General features: G+C 37.5%; 1 protein-coding gene across 8 annotated transcripts in view; it reads right to left on the bottom strand.

The window, feature by feature from the left end:
• Positions 1 to 19,132, bottom strand: part of diaph2 (diaphanous-related formin 2) — a 494,681-nt gene that overhangs the window by 351,789 nt on the left and 123,760 nt on the right. For all 8 annotated transcript variants that reach the window (XM_051128238.1, XM_051128239.1, XM_051128240.1 and 5 more), the window contains one exon: positions 7,151 to 7,290. In XM_051128238.1, coding sequence (XP_050984195.1) covers positions 7,151 to 7,290 — 140 coding nt within the window. The remainder of the gene's footprint in view (positions 1 to 7,150; positions 7,291 to 19,132) is intronic.

The following is a 19,132-nucleotide window of genomic DNA, read 5'->3' as shown; positions in this document are numbered from 1 at the left end:
TTATAAGATTTCTAACAGATGCAGGTTTAGATTTTTTTTATCTGTTGGTATTTGATAGAATCCATGGAGCCAAGATGTCCAGGACCTCCGGCAGAAAAACAGGCCCACAACATTAAAGATCCAGCAGTAACCCTGGGCATGGGTTACTTTTTATCCCTGTTTGCACCAAACCCATCTGGTGGGTTTGCTGTCAGAAAGCTCTTTTTTATGTTTCATTTGAACATACAAGCCAGTCCCAATTGAAGTTTTAGTTGTGTTTGACAACTGAATATGCTGGAGTTTGTTTTTTGAAGAGCCAGGAGTTTTTTTTTATTTATTTATTTATTTATTTATTTATTTCTTAAAACCTGTGGTGATTTAGGGGCTGTTTAAAATATATATTTTTAGGCTTTCTGACCCCAAGATTCAATTAATCTCTGCAATTCTCCAGCTGTGATCACTGGAGAGTCCTAGGCCACTCAGACTCTCCTCCTCAGTGTGCATTAGGACGATATAGACACATGTCCTTTTCCAGGCAGATTTGTAATCTTTACTTGATTGGAACTTCTTAATTATTGCCCTGATGGTGGAAATGGGGATTTTCAATGCTTTAGCTCTTTTCTTACAGCCACTTTCTATTTTGCAAAGCTCAACAATCTTGTTCTGCACATCAGAACTACATTCTTTGGTTTTACTCCTTGTGATGGATGATTAAGGGAATTCTGCCTTTATGTTCCTCATATTTTTATAATCCTGTGGAACAGGAAGTCTTGGTTGGACAATTTCAGTCACCCTGGTGTGCTACAAAATGTAAATATGAATAAATATACTTCAGAGATATTTTAATCATAAGAATTTCTAGGCGTGGGAATAATGGTAGGAAACATGCAATATCAATTGATTGACTTCAGAAGTTTAGAATTTTGTGAATTTTTTTAATAAAAGATCAAAAAGATAAATAATGCAGATTTATTTTCACAGCCGCCTTTGCTCATATTTACCAAGAGTGCCAATATTATTGGGCGGCACTGTAAATTTGCTTATAGTGCTAAATGCCCTAAGCAAAAATGCAAACAAACAAATTTCCTCCTTTTATTCTCGTTTATTATTTTTATTTTTTTATTTTTTTTCCAGAATTTAGATTATCAGGTCAGCATACTTTTATATATTTACTGGTTGTCAGCAGTGTTATTGTTAAATAATTTCTATAATACTTTACCATAATTACTAAAAAACTATAATTTTTTTTTTTCATTAATTCAAAAAAGCTGAAATAAAATACTTATATTTTTATTTGTATATTAGGTTAAAATTAGAAATATTACTTCAGCAACTAAAATAAAATACTGAAAAAAAACCTTAAATAAAATACATTCTAAAATTACTAAAACTAAAGCTGCAGTAATTATAAATTAAAACTAAATAAAAATAACTATTTAAAAAAAAAAACATAAAAATGACAAAAGCACATAGCAAAATGACTAAAATTAAAAACAAAAGCTAATTCAAAAGTATATTATGGTTAGTATACAACAGATGAATTAAAACAGTTTAGAGATGTTTCAATTCACGATTTGTTTTTATTATTTATTAAAATATGTTTTGGCAACTAAAATAAAATACTGAAAAAAATAAAATAAAACTATATAAAACTAAAATAATTACAAAACTAAAACTGCAATAATTAGAAATGAAAGCTAAATAAAACAAAAATTACAAAAAAGAAAAATTAAAAATAAAATATACTAATAGCACTAAAATGCCACTGATTGAAAGCTAATTAAGGTTAGTACTCAACAGATGAATTCAAACATTGTTTAGAGATGGTTTCAGTTCATGATTTGTTTTCATTATTTATTAAAATATGTTTTCATAGTTTGTGTTGTCCCTTCCATAAAATAATAAAGATTTATGCTGACACTGTTCAAAACCCAACTTTGCCTAGGGCGTTTCAAAACTTTTGGCAGGCACTGGATCATAGTTATTTCTCTCCTCACCCACCATCTTGGATGCACACACACGTATGCACGCAATGCATTATGGGACTGCCTAATAAAGATGCACGCGCTGCCCTAAGAATTTAGCCTAATTTAATTTCCAAAGAGGCAAGGAAACAGCATAATTAAGATGCTTAACTTTTGGAATGGGCAAAAGCCCTAATGACTTAACTGCTGCCTCCATACACATTCACTAGGTTTTAGAACAGAGCAATAGTTTCCCATCATACAAAGCGGCAATACAGGTGGATGTGCGCTTCTAAGCAGTCTGGTGCTTAGAAGAACACACATCGTGACACCTGGAGTGTGATTGTTTCATGGTCTACCATTCGGTACTCGCTCAAAGCCCCGCGTAGGGCTATAGACTTCAGGATCTGAGGCTGAACGGATTCCTGTTAAGGAGTATCAAATCTTCAAAGGCACTAATAAGCCCATTACCTCCCGCACATGTGTCCACGGGCGCTCAGCAAAGGCCGGCCGCATAGGCAGAATGATGGATTCACAGGCTCTGTGGGGCGGCTAGTAGTGTCAGCACATCTTCACTCCAATACACATCTCTGCATCCTCAGGCTCATGTCCCACACTGCTAACTACAACACACGGCTAGCTTACATTCAAAACCTACACTGGGAAATAAATAAATAAATAAGAACTACTACTACTAAAAAAACCCTCTAGGGAAAAATGCAGCAGCTCCACCATGAAGATTTGGACATAATGAAAAGTTGGAGCCAAGTTCAGGTTTGTCTGATTTTCTCCGCCGCATATCTTTGAGCCTGCAGATTCAATACGGAAGTCACAGATGGGATTTAAAGTGGAGTGTAAAAGCGGAGAGCGTAATACCGAGGGCTTAGCACAAGAAAGTGAAAAGTCAAGCCCTTTAGACCAATGGGGCCATGTCGTGGACGAAAAGCGAATTCCTATTGGTGGTGCGTTGATGAAGAATCGGCGCTGTCTGTACGCCACTGGAGATCTTTCAGCGCGAAAGCGCGAGAGCCATCGGAGCTGTTGGAATGGATGACAAAGCTGGAGGGTTTTATGCATGAGTGGGTGTTAAGAAAGTTCTGGATTACTTCTTGCATTGTAATATTGTTTCTGCACTACATTGCACGCCTGTGGCACTGTTTGTACAGCTGCATCAGAAAGAAATAAAAACAGAGAGAATGAAAGCATGAGAGAGGCAAGAGAAAATGGCTGCCATTAGTTACACTGCATATTAACTCTCCATAAATGAGGAAATAAGACCCAATGATTATCTGTTAGTCTGCATTTTGGCAAGTCTCAGAATTCAGAGTTAATGAAACAAGACTACAAGTGTGAAAGAATGATGGATATACAGCGAGAAAAAGCCAGAAGATGAAGAAGTGATTTTAGTCTACCAAAATGAGTAGCAGAGGATTGGGAGGGGAAAAAATATATAAAAAATGAGGTGAAGTGGGGAAAAAGAGAGAGAGAGAGAAAGAAAAAGTGAAATGTTGAAGGAAGACGCTGTATCCCCCCCAAGTACAGCCATCTGTGTATAGATGTCTGAGGCTGTGAGCTCCACACCTGTGAGGGTCTACTGGGAAATGAGAGTCTTCTCCAGCCCAGCCGCCACCTGGACGGCCAAACAGGTGCTCAGCCCAGACAATTAAACTATTACATAAACACAGGCCAACCAATGAGGAAATAAGCAGACAGTACAGGAGCTCAGCTCTTCTTATTCAAACTTTTACTCTGATTTATCAATGTACAAAGCATAGGTGACCCTGGATCACAAAACCAGTTATAAGTAGCTTGGGTATATTTGTAGCAATAGCCAAATGATAGATTTTTCTTTTTGCCAAAAATCATTAGGATATTAATAACATTTCGTAAATATGTCAAAACGTAATTTTTGATTAGTAATATGCTAAGAACTTCATTTGGACAACTTTAAAGGTGATTTTCTCAATACTCGGGACGTCCACAGTGCAACAGCGCTTTATATTGGTGCACTGCCCACAAGGCTATCGGCCCCGATGTGACTAGTATTTTTTTATTCAGTCGATTGGGCTTAACTTGAACACAGAATATTCTTTTCTAAAATTCAATAACAGAAATCTGTTTTTCTGTTTTTCTTTTCTATACTACTAGAGTATATCCCAAGTGTCACAAAAAGATGTGAATGGAAACCTGAAGCTTTTTTTTTTTTCAGGATAATAACAATTTATAAAATTCATACACTACCAGTCAAAAGTTTTTGAACAGTAAGATTGTTGATGTTTTTTAAAGAAGTCTTTTCTGCTCATCAAGCCTGCATTTATTTGATCCAAAAAACAGTAAAATTGTGAAATATTTTTGCTATTTAAAATAGCTGTTTTGTATTTGAATATATTTTAAAATGTAATTTATTCCTGTGATCAAAGCTGCATTTTCAGCATCATTACTCCACTCTTCGGTGATTTTTCAGAAATCATTATAATATGCTGATTTGCTGTTCAAGAAACATTTTTATTTATTTATTTTTATTTTTGAGGGGGGAAAGAAATGACAGAAATTCATGCTTTTATTCAGCAAAGATGGTTTAAATGGAACAAAAGTGATGTTAATGCACGTTACAAAAAATTTCTATTTCAGATAAATGCTGTTCTTCTGAATTTTTTTTTTTTTTTTGAGAAGCAAATCAGAATATTAGAATGATTTCTGAAGGATCATGTGACTGGAGTAATGATGCTAAAAATTCAGCTTTGCAATCACAGGAATAAATTACATTTTAAATAATAAAAATATTACTTTGGATCAAATGAATGAGGCTTGGTGAGCAGAAGAGACTTCTTTATAAAATATTAAAAACCTTTTTAAAAACCAAAAACTTTTGACCATTACTGTAGAATTGTCTTATGACAAACTTAAAGTGAAATTATTAGTATTCCATTACAATAATGTCAACACTTATTTAAAAAATGTGTGATAATTGTACCATTTTACATCCATGAATAAACCATCATCAACCCATTTTGGCACTCCTGCGAGTGCAGTTTGATTATTATGGAACAGAACATGTTGCAGAAATCATGACTTAAAAGAAATTCACACTCATATTTCTCACAGAGGACAGAGATAAGGTATGAACAGACTCATGAGTAATTGCACCTTGGCAAAGTGAAGGAACTTGGGGTCATTTTCATCACAAATTAATTTCTCATTCAGCACATACTGTGGCTTTATGTCCAAACATTTCAAACTTGTACGTAGTCTAGTTCGAGTAAAAAAAAGACCAACGGTTTCAGGGGAAATGAGTTGGATCCCATAGGAATTCAACTTTAAAGCAGACCTAACTTTCTTTCGTCTATGTGGAATGGAACAAGTCCAGTTATTTTTTGATTTCTTGAAGGCTCCAGTAAATGGAATAAAGCTGAAACTGCACACGAAACTGTCCACTTACTTAAACAGCAGTGCATTATGTTCTTGCCAATGGGGCGAACGTCTCAACTACATAAACCCAGAACACTGCAAAGGTTACATTAACATACAGTATTCAGCGCACGGTGGATATTGTTTTGTGATCCGTAATAATTATCTCCACTCATATTAACTATAACGCAAGCAAGCTGGTGAGAAGCTTGAGAAAAAGATGGAAAAAACGGATAGACTGAGGTAAAAGGTGAATGATATCAGCACGTCGAGCATCTCCAAGTATCACGTCACCCCAGGGTGCTTCTCTCCGAGCAAGACCTGACCTTCAGCGGCTGAGTGAGACACCGCTCGGCACCCTCTCTCTGACTGCGTACTCACAAGTTCAGCCATTTGCAAAAGCCCGGAGGGTGGTCCTGGCCTCGCCGGCCCCTGAGCGCAAACTGCCCTTTTACAGAGAGGAAGTGCTGACGCCACTCGTCTTCAGCCAGCAAGTCTGATCTTTACAAACAACCTGTCCTCATGGGGGTACGAAGTGCAGGCTTCTCAAAGAACAATGCTCTGTACCCATTTCCCGTGATTAATGGCGAACGGTGGAGTAAATAATTGGATGCACGGGGCCCCGACGCCACACTGTGATGATCTGATAAAGACAACAGAACGACTTGCCATTCCTTCATTTAATTAGGGCAATAACAAGAGATTACCTTGAGGCACAGTGTTCTACAACTCACATTCGAGATTATGTGTTCTGTGACAGGAAAACAATAGCAAAGTCATTCCGGTGTTTGTGTTCCTTTGACTCGCTGCACTGTACCGCCATCTGGGGAGAAGGGCAGGGGCGTCTATTAATTGCTTTCCAGCGAAAACCACATCTGTTGAGAGCACGGCGCATAATGCCGTCGGATCAAATGGCGGTTCCGCTCGGGTCCTTTCTCCCACTGCGAGACGGTGGACCTAAAGAGATCGTCTGCCTGCCAATTGTGTGATGACCACTTTATATGCTGCGCTCATTGATTCACATTAAGGGCCATCTCTCAGACAGTGCTCTGGTAAATAATTGAGAGAGTCTGCTGTCACATAGTGTTCCCCTGCGCTACTGGGACCAAATTAAATTTGAAAATCCCGTCCATGAGAGGGGGAGCTGAGACGACTTTCTGGGAGAGCAGACTGGGGGAATTGAGACGGGTCTTATTATGAATGAATGAATTAGTGAATGAATGAATGACAGGAGAAGAGATAATAAAAAATGGGCAGGCTGAGAGAAATGCGAAATTATTTTAAGTACTACATTAGGCATGATCAGAACAGATTAAAAAAAGCAAGCGGGAAACGATAGGATACGCACTTTAAGTGAAGGGACTTGAAAGCGAAGGCGCCTGGTCTTGTAGTGGTGGTTGGTGTGCTTATTAACGTTTCAGAGAATGGCTGGCTGTCTGAAGTGTTAAAAAAAGGATTTCCTATCTATTAGAGCTTAATAGATAGAGAGGGGGAGATGACAGGGCCGGGCTCAAAGTGACTGGTGGATACACTCATTTAGCCGGCCCATGCTATGGGCTACGCTCATTTAACCAGAATTGGGGATCCGTACGGACCGCAGGTTAAAAGACTCATTGACGGATTTCCAATTAGTATCCTGAAAGAAATCCTTCAAGATTGCCACATGCAGACAGGAAAATGAGGTTTAACTTCGTTTCACAGTGGTGGCTGTTGAAGTTTCTGAATGTAGAATCTGAATCTTGTTGCAGACTGGAATGGTTAGTGCTGTGGACAAAGTGTGTGAGGAATGACTGACTGACCTGACGGGGTTGCTGGTCAAGGACACGCGCAGGGACTCCAGGCAGTTGAGCAGTTTGTCTTCGGAGATGCCCGAGCGGAGCTCGTGAACGTACTCCTGTGACGAGAGCGTACACTCGTGCTTGCTGTTCCTCAGTCCACCCTGCGGGAACGAGACACATTAAGGGATCAGCCACTGCACCGCTGCGCTTTACACCCTGTTAGGCCTGTCACACGTTAATTACGACATCTTGATCATGAGCTTCCTAAGAAAGATCTCTCTGCTTCTACTCGCAACCTTCATTTTGACAATAAATGAGCAAAAGCATTGGAATCCTCTTCATTTGATGACAGGCAGAAAATAGTAGGAGGGGGAAGTAGTTACCAACACCTGATTTGTGGATGAGGCAGCGCCCCTGCGCTCCCAGCTGTATTCCAGTCTCCAGCAGGTGAGAATGATTACTAACACTCCATAACTGCAGACTCACTTCCTCCCTAAATCAGCAGACTGCCCACCCACAGCACTGACTGACACAGAGCTACCAGCTAGACTAGTCAGCAGGAGCTGCCTCATGCTAATTCTACAGTACACACACAGAGTAATGGGAAATGCTCCCACACACAATATAAAAACAGCAGCATAAAAGTGCTTATTAAAATATATATCATTTTTGGGCTGATACTGTACAGGGGGAACTCTATTGTTGAGTTTCAGGAATAAGCGGCTCAATAGCTAGGTTCACACAGCTGTCAGTCATGTTGGGGAGCTAAATATAATTCATACACAGTTGTGACGACCAACATTCTACAGAAACGGTCCAAAGTCAGAGTTGGAAACGTCTTGAAAAAAATTTCTTTTTCCCAAAAAAAAAAAAGATTTTCTTATATCTACATTGTAAATATATTTTTTGATATTTTATATAGGTAAATCAACAACAACTACATTTTTAACAAAATTAAAAATGTAATTTATGAGATTTGTTGTATTTTGAATTCAATTTTTCTTTGCAAAAGGCAAAAAGTTGATCATACTGATTTCAAAGTTAAGGATTCATCAGTTTCAATACACATTAACCCAAAACTATAATAACATCTTAGTTGATAATTCAGTATACGTTCTTTTTGACAAAACATCCCATGTTTCAGTAGTGAGACTAATGTTTTGGTAGCAACCACATCACATTACAGAATTTTAACTCACATACTAAAACACTATTAAACGTACTAAAATACAAAGAAATAACGTTGTAACTTTGCATAACTGTACTAAAATGTTGTTTATTTCCCCCAAATATGAGGATTATGTGTTCCCTTTTGTCACTACTGAAACAATGGTGACATGTTTCGGATGTGACTGTTTCGGTAGTCACAATTCTATTGGATAACACCCAAAAAACAAAGACGTCACTGCCGAAACTCCACCAAATGTTTCAGTAGTGAAAATTTTAGATACTTTTGAACGTATCTCAAAGATGCTAATCAGCACATGGTTAGCCAGCACAGTTCTGAACAGTGGTATAAATATAAAAACTGGATGTTGGAATAGCTCCCAAAAAAAGTGTGTTCAATTATAGAAAAAAAGGTGTTCGGTAGAAATGTTTTTTAAAGCTACATACAGATTTTTCAGACTTTTGAACACATTTACCTCAAAATGACAGGGCCAATCTGGAGAGAGAGAGACAGTAATATTTCCTGATCATAAATTTATGGGTTTAGTTCAAATCAGTCCCAACCATTAGACTTAAACATACACTGTTTAGTTTACATAAAGTTTCATAATTTACAAAGAAAATATTAAATATATATTTTTGAACGTCACTTTAAAAAATAAATAAATAAATATAGACACTATTAAAAACAACAATGGAAAAAAACACCAAAATAAGTAAGTTGAAATTTAGCGATTAGGATTCGGGACAGCCACCTCCCAATTGTACCCAATAAATGATGATTTTACAAAGCCTACTAATATTTCAAATATTATTGTCGGTTTCAGTAGATTATAGAAGGATCTTAATAAACATCTAAGATTTGAATACTTAAATGCTTTTTAAATGTGTTTTTTGGTTGTGGGACAGAAGTTTTCACCAATGAACTGCATGCTTTTGTGCAATGTTCTTATAACATGGTAAAAACTGACCAACAACTATAATTTGCACATAGGTTAAAATGAATTATGACACTGCAAGGCATTTTTTGATGAAAAACTTCTTAAAAACTAATTAATTGATTTAAAGCTCCAGACCTTGGTAATCAGAATCTAATCAAATGTTTCACAGTAAACTGAACAAAGTAGTCTCATTTGAAAGCGGTTACAAACATTATAAATGTAAGTAAACACAACTGTTCCTAAAATTTCTATAAAGCATTTCCCTATTATACTGTAACCTCTTTGGTAACAATTCATATGTGACCCTGGACGACAAAACCACTCATAAGTAGCACGGGTATATTTTGTAGCAATAGCCAACAATGCACTGTATGGGTAAAAAATATATCAAAACTTCATTTTTGATTAGATATACGCATTGCTAAGAATTTCATATGGACAATTTTAAAGGTGATTTTCTCAATATTGTGATTTTTTTGCAGATTTTCAAATAGTTGTATCTCAGCCAAATATTGTCCTGTCCTAACAAACCATACATCAATAGAATGCTTAATTATTAATTTGGTAACATTACATACTGAAACAATACAAGTACAAAGAGAAATAAAACCAAACCAAACTATTGTGCAAAGGGAATGACTTGCTCTCCATAAAAAGTGTGTTTGATCCACTCATGTATGTTGCTGTATGCACAGTATAAATCTTTGTATACATACGCTACATTTTCATTGTCTTACTCCTTTACTTCAGGCTTTAACTGTTTGCTTTGCACAGATGAAGGCCTTTAAACAAACACCTGGCGTATAAAATAAAACATCATTATGAACAGGAAACGGATAAGAACAAATCAATTTAGTGACAGGTGGGATGTCTTCCCATTCCTTTCTACCCACATAACCATGCCTAGGTGGATTTATTCATGACGCTCGCACATACAAAAATCAATTTCTGCTCAAGCCGCCAAGCTCGTGGGTTTTTGTGACTACTTTCTTCACTCTCGTGCATTAGACAGACAGACAGAGTGAAGATTGTCAATCTGTTACCTGCACTGCACCCCTTGGGCAAAAGAATGGAAAGTGTGCCAAGCTTTCCACTTTTTATATACCACATTATTCCTATTCTTGTCATTTAACTTAGGTTTCTTTTATTTTGATATATTTTTTATTTTTTTCACAGTCGTGTTCTCTCTTATCCAAGTCATCCATGTGTTTCTTTTTTCTTTTGAAGCTGTTTTCCATCTGTATGTTCTGAAAACAACAACCTGCCAAACGAGGCAGAGGAAAAAGAAGAGGGCGGCGGAGCGCAGGGTGGGCTGTCAAAGTCACCCGTGTAGACGGAGGGATGAATTAATGCAGACAGAGAAGTATGTAGGGTAGTATGGAGCGAGTATTAGCGGTTTCTTCCCCGGTACGAATGCGCTTTAATGTCGTCGTCCCAGGATGTGGCTTCCCCAGCAGGCAAGCTGCACTAATAGGCAGTCTTGGAGGAATAAACAGGGCATCTTTGTGACGGAGTCCCATTTCTGCTCTGTCGAGGCGCAGCGAAGAAACTCCGACACGGGCGGCAGCGCTGGTTTATATAGCAACAGGAAAATAAATGAGCCATTACTATAGGCAAGTAGGGGGTTGCGATGGGGAGACACTGTACCGTGTTGAGTCTGCAGAACGTGTAAACACGCAGACAGCGCAGTGATTTACTCTGGTGCGATCAGCAGGTGTTAGTATTAAGTTTTAAGCAGTTGGTTAAGCGTAGGCGGTGGTTTAGAACGACATGGCTGCTTGTTGTTGCAATAAAAGCGGCCTTGATGTTGACTGGCAGCTGCGAATCTGCACTGACCTTGTGTATTCTGATACCATCATTTGTGTGAATGCGATGTTCAAAAAGAAGCTGTGCTGTGCAGAGTTCTTGCATGCTTCCTTTAAAAAAAAAAGTGAGATCTAACTACTCTTTAAATTGAGGCGAACTCACTTAGTCCGTTTTCTCTCTATCGATAGATAAGAACGACTCTTTTTCCCCAAACGCATCTGAGGCGCTCAGGTTGCAGCGATTCAGCTCTTTCTTCTCAGGCAGGTCCTCATACTTGAATTTGTCTTGATCTGGATCCAACTAAAGATCACTCGGTTCATCTGCCTCTATAGTTCAGATGAGGGAATCCGAGGGACCAGATATGACTGGTGTGCTTATACCTGCCTGATAGAAGTAATGGGGTGTGTGTGCGAGAGAGGTTATTACTTCCCTCATTACTGTCTCTAGTAACTGTAGTTGCCCCTGGCTCTTTCCAGACCTGCTGCAGACAGCTATCTCAGATTCACTGAACCACAGGCAGAGCTGCTCTCTGTCTCAATATGAGAGGAACCACATGATGGCTGTGCAACTATGACTATCCTTATATTATTCAGAATATCCTTGGGTTGGAAAAGCAAAAGGTACCTGTATCTTTTCAATTCTGCATAATGTGTACTTCTCATTCTTATTTTTTAAGGTTTGTGCAAATCCCTAATAAAAAGTATTATACTTTGGCACACTATTCATCCCTGATGCACCAATATTCAGGGTTTCTTTTTTCCATCTTATGGCTGCTAACCGATTAAGTTAATTAATATAATATTATCATTTTATATTATAAGTAAGATTTATTAAATTGAAACAATAAAAACTCAAATCAATTGTTTTAAATGCTACAAGTAAATTTAGGCATCAACACATAAAGCACAGTTAAAAAAATATTATAATTATATATTATATTAATTTTGAGATTTACCGAAGGTTAAATTTAAGTTTTAAAAAAATTACCTTTAAGTGTGATGCAAAAGGTAATCTAAATTTGAAAAATATGCATATATGTGACTCTGAACCACAAAAGCAGTCATAAGTAGTGCGGGTATATTTGTAGCAATAGCCAACAATACATTGTACGGGTCAAAATTATCATTTTTTTCTTTTATGCCACAAATCATTAGGATAGTAAGACCATGTTTCATTAAGATATTTTGTAAATTTCCTACAGTAAATATATCAAAATGTAATTTTTGATTAGTAATATGCATTAAGAACTTAATTTGGACAACTTTGAAGGCAATTTTCTCAATATTTTGATTTTTTTGAACCTTCAGATTCCATATTTTCAAATAGTTGTATCTCAAAATATTATAGTATCGCCAAATATTGTCCTATCCTAACAAACCATACATCAGTGGAAAGCTTATAAATTTATCTTTTAAACTTTTTATGCGCGTTGAAAATAAAAATAACGACAACAATAAACAATAATTCAACAATAAACATCTATGAAGGGAAAGCTCTTGGATTTCATCAAAAATATCTTAATTTGTGGTATGAAAATGAACGAAGGTCTTACAGATTTGGAACAACATGAGGGTGAGTAATTAATAACAGAATTTTTATTTTTGGATGAACTTTTCCTTTTAGATAACCAACACTGGCTATTTTTGAGATAGCAATGGCCTAGGAATTGCCCACCGTTGCAACCACATTGCACAAAACCCTAGCACCAACAACACCACTCTAAAATTTAGTGTCAACGAAACAAAAAAACCCTGAGTGTTCCAAACACTTTTTGTGTTTGCTACAAAAATTACTGTAAATAATGAAAAGCAGGGGCGAAAGTGCCTTCTGCATTTCTTTCCTTGCCAAAAACAGGCAGAACCCTCAATCTAACCCACTCTAGAAAGAGTTTCTGGTTTCACTATCCATTGACCTTTACCACTAGAAACCAAAGACAGGCCATAATATGCTGCTTAATGACCCTGGCCAGCTCAATCCGTTGGGATGATATCAACATTACACCAGACCACACTAATCATGCAGACAGCCACATCCACTGGTTCACTGTAATTGGGTTTCTGCTGTTGGCTGAAGAGAACATGGGGGAATGGTCTGTGTGCGGGCACATAGAAAGAGAGAAAAAGAGAGACGGCGATAAGGAGGAGGAGAGACCGACCAGCAGATGGGTTGAGTGCTGGAGAGATAAAGAGAAGAAAAAGAGATGGACTTGGGAAGGAGGGATAGGAGAGAGAATCAGGGCTCAGTGAAAAGACCAATACAGTTCCTTTGACCAAGCCCAAAGTGTTCATCTCCGAGTCTTATTGAATCCTTATTTGTCAATAACAGCATTTCCTGCCAGAAACAATAGTGCAGGGAACAATTACTTCAGTGAGCCTGTCAATTTCACTTTGGTACAGGGACGCAGGCTAGCTATAAGTGTGTATGTGTGTGTGTGTACGTGTTTTTTTTTTCCTTCCTGACTGTGATACGGCCTTGGCACGATCTGATGTGAGAGAGTGCAACTATCGCAAGGGGAGGGGACGGGCCCGCTGCGTTTCTCTGCACCTCCGCATTCTACACCCATTGATAATGAGACAGCAGCAAACTGACAGGCTGCATGGGGACCAGCCACTGGGTGCCACACGCTGTCACAAACAACTGTTTACTATGAGAGGGACAAAAGGGGTCTTCCTCAAGGGGGCGCTAACTGGTTTTAAAAGTCAAATCCACCATCTTTAAAATCCTTAAAGGTGAAGTCCACTTCCAGAACAAAAATTTACAGATAATTTACTCACCCCCTTGTCATCCAAGATGTTCTAGTCTTTCCTTCTTCAGTTGATAAGAAATTATGTTTCTTAAAGGAAAACATTCCTGAATTTTTCTCCATATAGTGGACTTCAATGGTGCCCCCAAGTTTGAACTTCCAAAATGTTGTTTAAATGCGGCTTCAAATGGCTTTAATTGATCCCAGCCAAGGAAGAAGGGTCTTATGTAGCGAAACAATGGGTAATTTTTTAAACAAATTGACAATTTATTTACTTTTTAACCTCAAACGCTCGTCTTGTCTGTCTGAGTGAACTCCGGTACCGGAATTTCCGGTTCAATACGGACAATACAAGTTAGGGTATGTTGAAAACCTACCATCTCGTTTTCTTTCCCAACTTTAAAATCGCCCTACATCGCTGCAGAAGTACTGACTGAAGTGAACATGCAGAAAAGTTCAAACGGCCTTTACAAATAAAAAAGGTAAAACAGCGATGTAGGATGATTTTGACGGGACGGGAGATTTTCGACATACCCTAACTGTATCGACCCGGATTACACAGACTACGCATGCGCATTTGAGGTTAAAACGTAAATAAATTGTCAATTTGTTTCAAAAATGACAGATCGCTTCCCTAGACAAGCAAAAAATACACAGAGTTCAGGCTCAGCAAGAAAAGACGAGCGTTTGAGAATTGCATTTTACTACTGAAAATAACTGATCGTTTCGCTAGATAAGACCCTTCTTCCTCGGCTGGGATCGTTTACAACCACATTTGGGATCGTTTGAAGCCGCATTTAAACCGCATTTTGGAAGTTTAAACTCGGGGCACCATAGCCCATTATATGGAGAAAAATCCTGAAATGTTTTCCTCAAAAAACATAATTTCTTTACAACTGAAGAAAGAAAGACATGAGCATCTTGGATGACAAGGGGGTGAGTGAATTATCTGTAAATTTTTGTTCTGGAAGTGGACTTCTCCTTTAAACCTCTAATTATCAGCAACTGTAAAGTTTCATAAAGGCTGCATTTTTCTAAACAAAAATAAAACTGTAAAAACAGTAATATTGTGAAATATTACAAAATGTCATTTATTCATGTAATGTCAAAATTGATTCTTCAGTGTCACATGAATCTTCTAATATGTGACCCTGGACTACAAAACCATTCGGAAGTGGCACATATTAGTAGCAAAAGCCAGCTATACATTGTATGGGTCAAAATGATCATTTTTTCTTTAATACCAAAAATCATTAAGATATTAAGGTAAGATCATGTTCCATGAAGATATTTAGCAAATTTCCTACCGTAAATACATCAAAACTTCATTTCAGATCAGTAACATGCATTGCTAAGAACTTCATTTGGACAACTTTAAAGGCGATTTTCTGTTTTCAGATTCCAGATTTTCAAATAGGACAAATATTGTCCTGTGCTATATTGACCATACATTAATTGAAAGCTTATTTATTTAGCTTTCAGATTATGTATAAATTAAAAAAAATAAATAAAAAAATATGACTGGTTTTGTGGTCACGCATTCTAAAATGTTGATTTGGTACATTACTTATTATCAATTTTTCTGAAACATTGATACTTATTCCAGGATTCTTTGATTATTTGAAATCGAATATTTTTGTAACACTGCCACTCTTTCCTATTATCTGTGGATTTTTTGCAATGGCTTTCCAAATGATGTCATTATCCAGCTCTGTGTCGCACAGGATACTCCAGAGTAATCTGGGTCCAGATCTGGATCTAGATCGGCAGATGCGGGTCTGTTTGCAGTCAGATATGCGCGGAGAGAGCATGATTACGAGCTGATGGAGGAGCGAGATAGCGGTGCGTCACACATTGTGGATGTAATTTATCTCCGCGTGAGGTCACCGCAGCGGAATAATTCTGTTAAATTACGATTCGTAAGTGAGTGTCACTTTAATAGGGAGTAAACAGATAACCTGCTGCCGATACCCCCGCGACTCTATCTCTGCCACACTTTGCGTGACCTTGTCGAATATCTCGGTGACAGCAGTGAGGGACCATCACAGTAAGAGAAGCGGTTATCATCAGCGTGCACCCATGAGCATGACCGCCAGGCGCACACACGACAACAGGATGTGACTTAACAACTCAAACAGCAAAATCCGACTACAGCAAAACTCCATGGAGAGAGCCGATATGCACACTATGAAACAGCGGGACCTTGAAATAATCTTTTGTGCATTTAATGTCTTGTGTGAATTAAATTATATTAATATTCGGATCCCTCCATAAACACCCGAAATGATTGGTGATAATGGGGTTTTTAATTACCTCTTCTTTGTACATGATTAATGAAAATTACTGGAGTGCCCCACTGATCTTTTTGAAAAATAATACAGATATAATCGTTGCAATTAGTGCACATGAAGCCATATCAAAGCCAAGTGGTTGCAAATGTTTTATTCCATAATTTACTGCTCATTAGGGCATGATTGACAGCTTTTCAAAGGGGGAGCCAGCACCTTCTCTATAGGAAAACAAGCAAACCTACAAAACACAAGCTCACAAGGAAAACACACACACATAAACAAAAAAGCGTCCCGCTCTCTGAAGTTTCCAGAGTCTCTCTGGTCTGAAAGGTCAGCTGAATGCAGCATCAGTTGAGATGCATGGACAATAGCACCCATAGAAAGACCCTGAGGACATCCCCTGCTACTCAATGATAAGTCTTTTGATGTGTCCGGGGAGCTGCACTCACTGGGTTATTTCCCATCAAGACGTGCAGCGTTGCACTTTCTCTGTTCTTAAGAAGAGACAGGAGTGGCGTCCCACAGGGAACGCGTTCTACGTCGTCGTAAAAGAGAAGAGCCACCCTGCTTACGGAATAGCTAACTACTCATTTATCACCTCAGGAAACGTGGGCAGATGTTGAAATATTTACAGGAAAATCTTGTGTTCAAAACAAATTAAGCACTACCGCAGCATCTGCAATATGCTTTGTTCAAGCAGCACATGTTTTCGACTCACCCTAAGACAAATGTGTAAAAAATAATGTAATACAAATGTGTACTTTTAATGACAATGACTATATGTGGTATGAACAACCACTCAGTATGTACAGAAAACATGAATCATTTCAAGTCTGGTATCACAAGCCATTGTTTAACTATGCATAAAAAGAATTAGTTTTAGAATTAGTCATTTAATCATGTCTCAACCTATGCAGGTCACACAGTATATGTATAATTCACTAAAAATAACTAGTTGATTTGAGTTATTTGTTCATGAATCAAACTGCTGTATGTTATTGATTCACTAAAAAAGGAGTTCATACACTCTAAAAACTGCTGGATTAAATGTTTATGTTATATTAAACGTTTGTTAACATTTCAAAAAATGTGTTTTAGGGTTTCATGACACTTCAGCCATCTAATGACTTTTATGAACTAGTTCATTTTAGTGAAAAATGTACACTAGAAGGTTGGGTTAAATGTTTAACCTAGCCTTCTGGGTAGTAACCCAACCGCTGGGTCAAAACAACCATATTTTGTAGTTTGTCCATATTTTACCCAGTTTTTAGAGTGTAAGAGTCATTTAATCAAGAATCGAACTGTGCTGGACACACTGTATATTTATATATAGTTCACAAAAAAAAAAAAAAAAGCTCATGAGAGTTATTTGTTCATGTACATTGGTCAAGCTGTACATTTTTCACTAAAATGAACTGGTTCATAAAAGTCATTAGATTGCTGAAGTGTCATAAAACCCTAAAACACATTTTTTGAGATGTTAACATATATCTACAGGTTGCACATCAGTGAAAACAATAATAGCACTCATTTCATCTTTTATTTAGAGAAAAAAATTTATTTTTTCATTTTTTATTTCGTACTTCCATTTCAAAAAGCAAAGTTAAGCCAACATCACGAAAAGTGACCTATATGTGTTAATTTGGAGTGGAGAATGAGGGTGGAGAGAGCGCTGATTATTCACTCCCCCCACCTTCAATCCCTGCCGGACCTGAGACTCAAACCCACAACCTTTCGATTACAAGCCCGACTCCCTAACCATTAGGCCACAGCTGCCCTAAAACACAGTGGCACGTCTGATCATTAACATGATGACATGACAGATTATTGTGACAAAGATATAGACCGAAAATTTAATGAAGACTAATCAAAGAGTAACCTTGTGATTATTCTTTCTGTTTTAAAATTATGTGTCATTTGTTCTGAGACTGTAGTGGTGGTAAACGTGAAAATATTAACAGAACTTTTAAATGTTCTTCATTTTTCATATAGACCAATATCTCTGCTTATTTCAAATAATAATTTATCAAAACATATTGGATTTGTTCATGATAGTTGTTAGTCTCTATTTAAAAGATTTCTTGAGAGTTCATTATCATTACATTTTTAAAATATATCAAGATGAGCCCTATTTAAAATTTTTTGCTCATATTTTCATATTCATTTGTCTGTATAATAAGTGTGTTGTAGATTTGTTTTATTGGTTGTTTTCTCCCCTCTTCACTCCCACTTTTCCACAGCTTTACACGACCTTTCCTTGAGTGTTTTTTAAACATGATGTGAGAATGAGCAGTGCTAAAACTGGGGTTTCATGACACTTTAATAGGACAACGCTAGTCTCACTATATAAACACAGAGTTCTGGCATGAAACTCCAGATGGCGCAGTCGGTTTAACTCAATCTGATCTACGACATCATTATCACATGGCACAGCTGATTGGTTCTCTCCTGTATCAGTAGCCAATGAGCTCACTGCTCAACATTCAAATATATGACTGCTTGCTGAAGCAGTTTGTAGCGTGCTTTAGAAACCCTCCACCTTCCCCAGCTCCACCTGTATAGATCTGCTACAAGGTGATTTATGTATGCTATATGAGGGTTATTCATTTATGTTATATGTGCAGCTCAGCAGTATTTCTCACATGCTCTCAGCAGCATGTTGTGACAGTAGTACTGGCAGTAGCAAGACTCGATACTCGATACTTGCTCTGCCACAGCAGCAGCGTACAGATCTATTCCGCCAAGACCAAATACATTAACATTGTCATGTACATTACCATGCTAATCCCTCCGAGAGTTGTCATGACAGAACTTCTGACTTGCTATAAAAGAACTGGTTCATGGAAGTAATTTCTTAATGAATCACACTATGCCGGTTGATCTGCTTATTTTTGATTTACTAAAAAGAATCAGTTCGTAAAAGGTCATGAATCAGGCTACACCGGTCATGCTATAAGTTTCTGATTCATAAAAAAAAGGTTCATAAGAGTCATTTGTTGTAATGTGCTTACACTGATCGTGTATGGGACAAGGTATTGCACTGGGATAAAGGTTA

The sequence above is a fragment of the Labeo rohita genome, chromosome 14, assembly GCF_022985175.1.
Source record: "Labeo rohita strain BAU-BD-2019 chromosome 14, IGBB_LRoh.1.0, whole genome shotgun sequence".
Lineage (NCBI taxonomy): Eukaryota > Metazoa > Chordata > Actinopteri > Cypriniformes > Cyprinidae > Labeo > Labeo rohita.
This window is presented reverse-complemented; position numbering and strand designations above follow the sequence as displayed.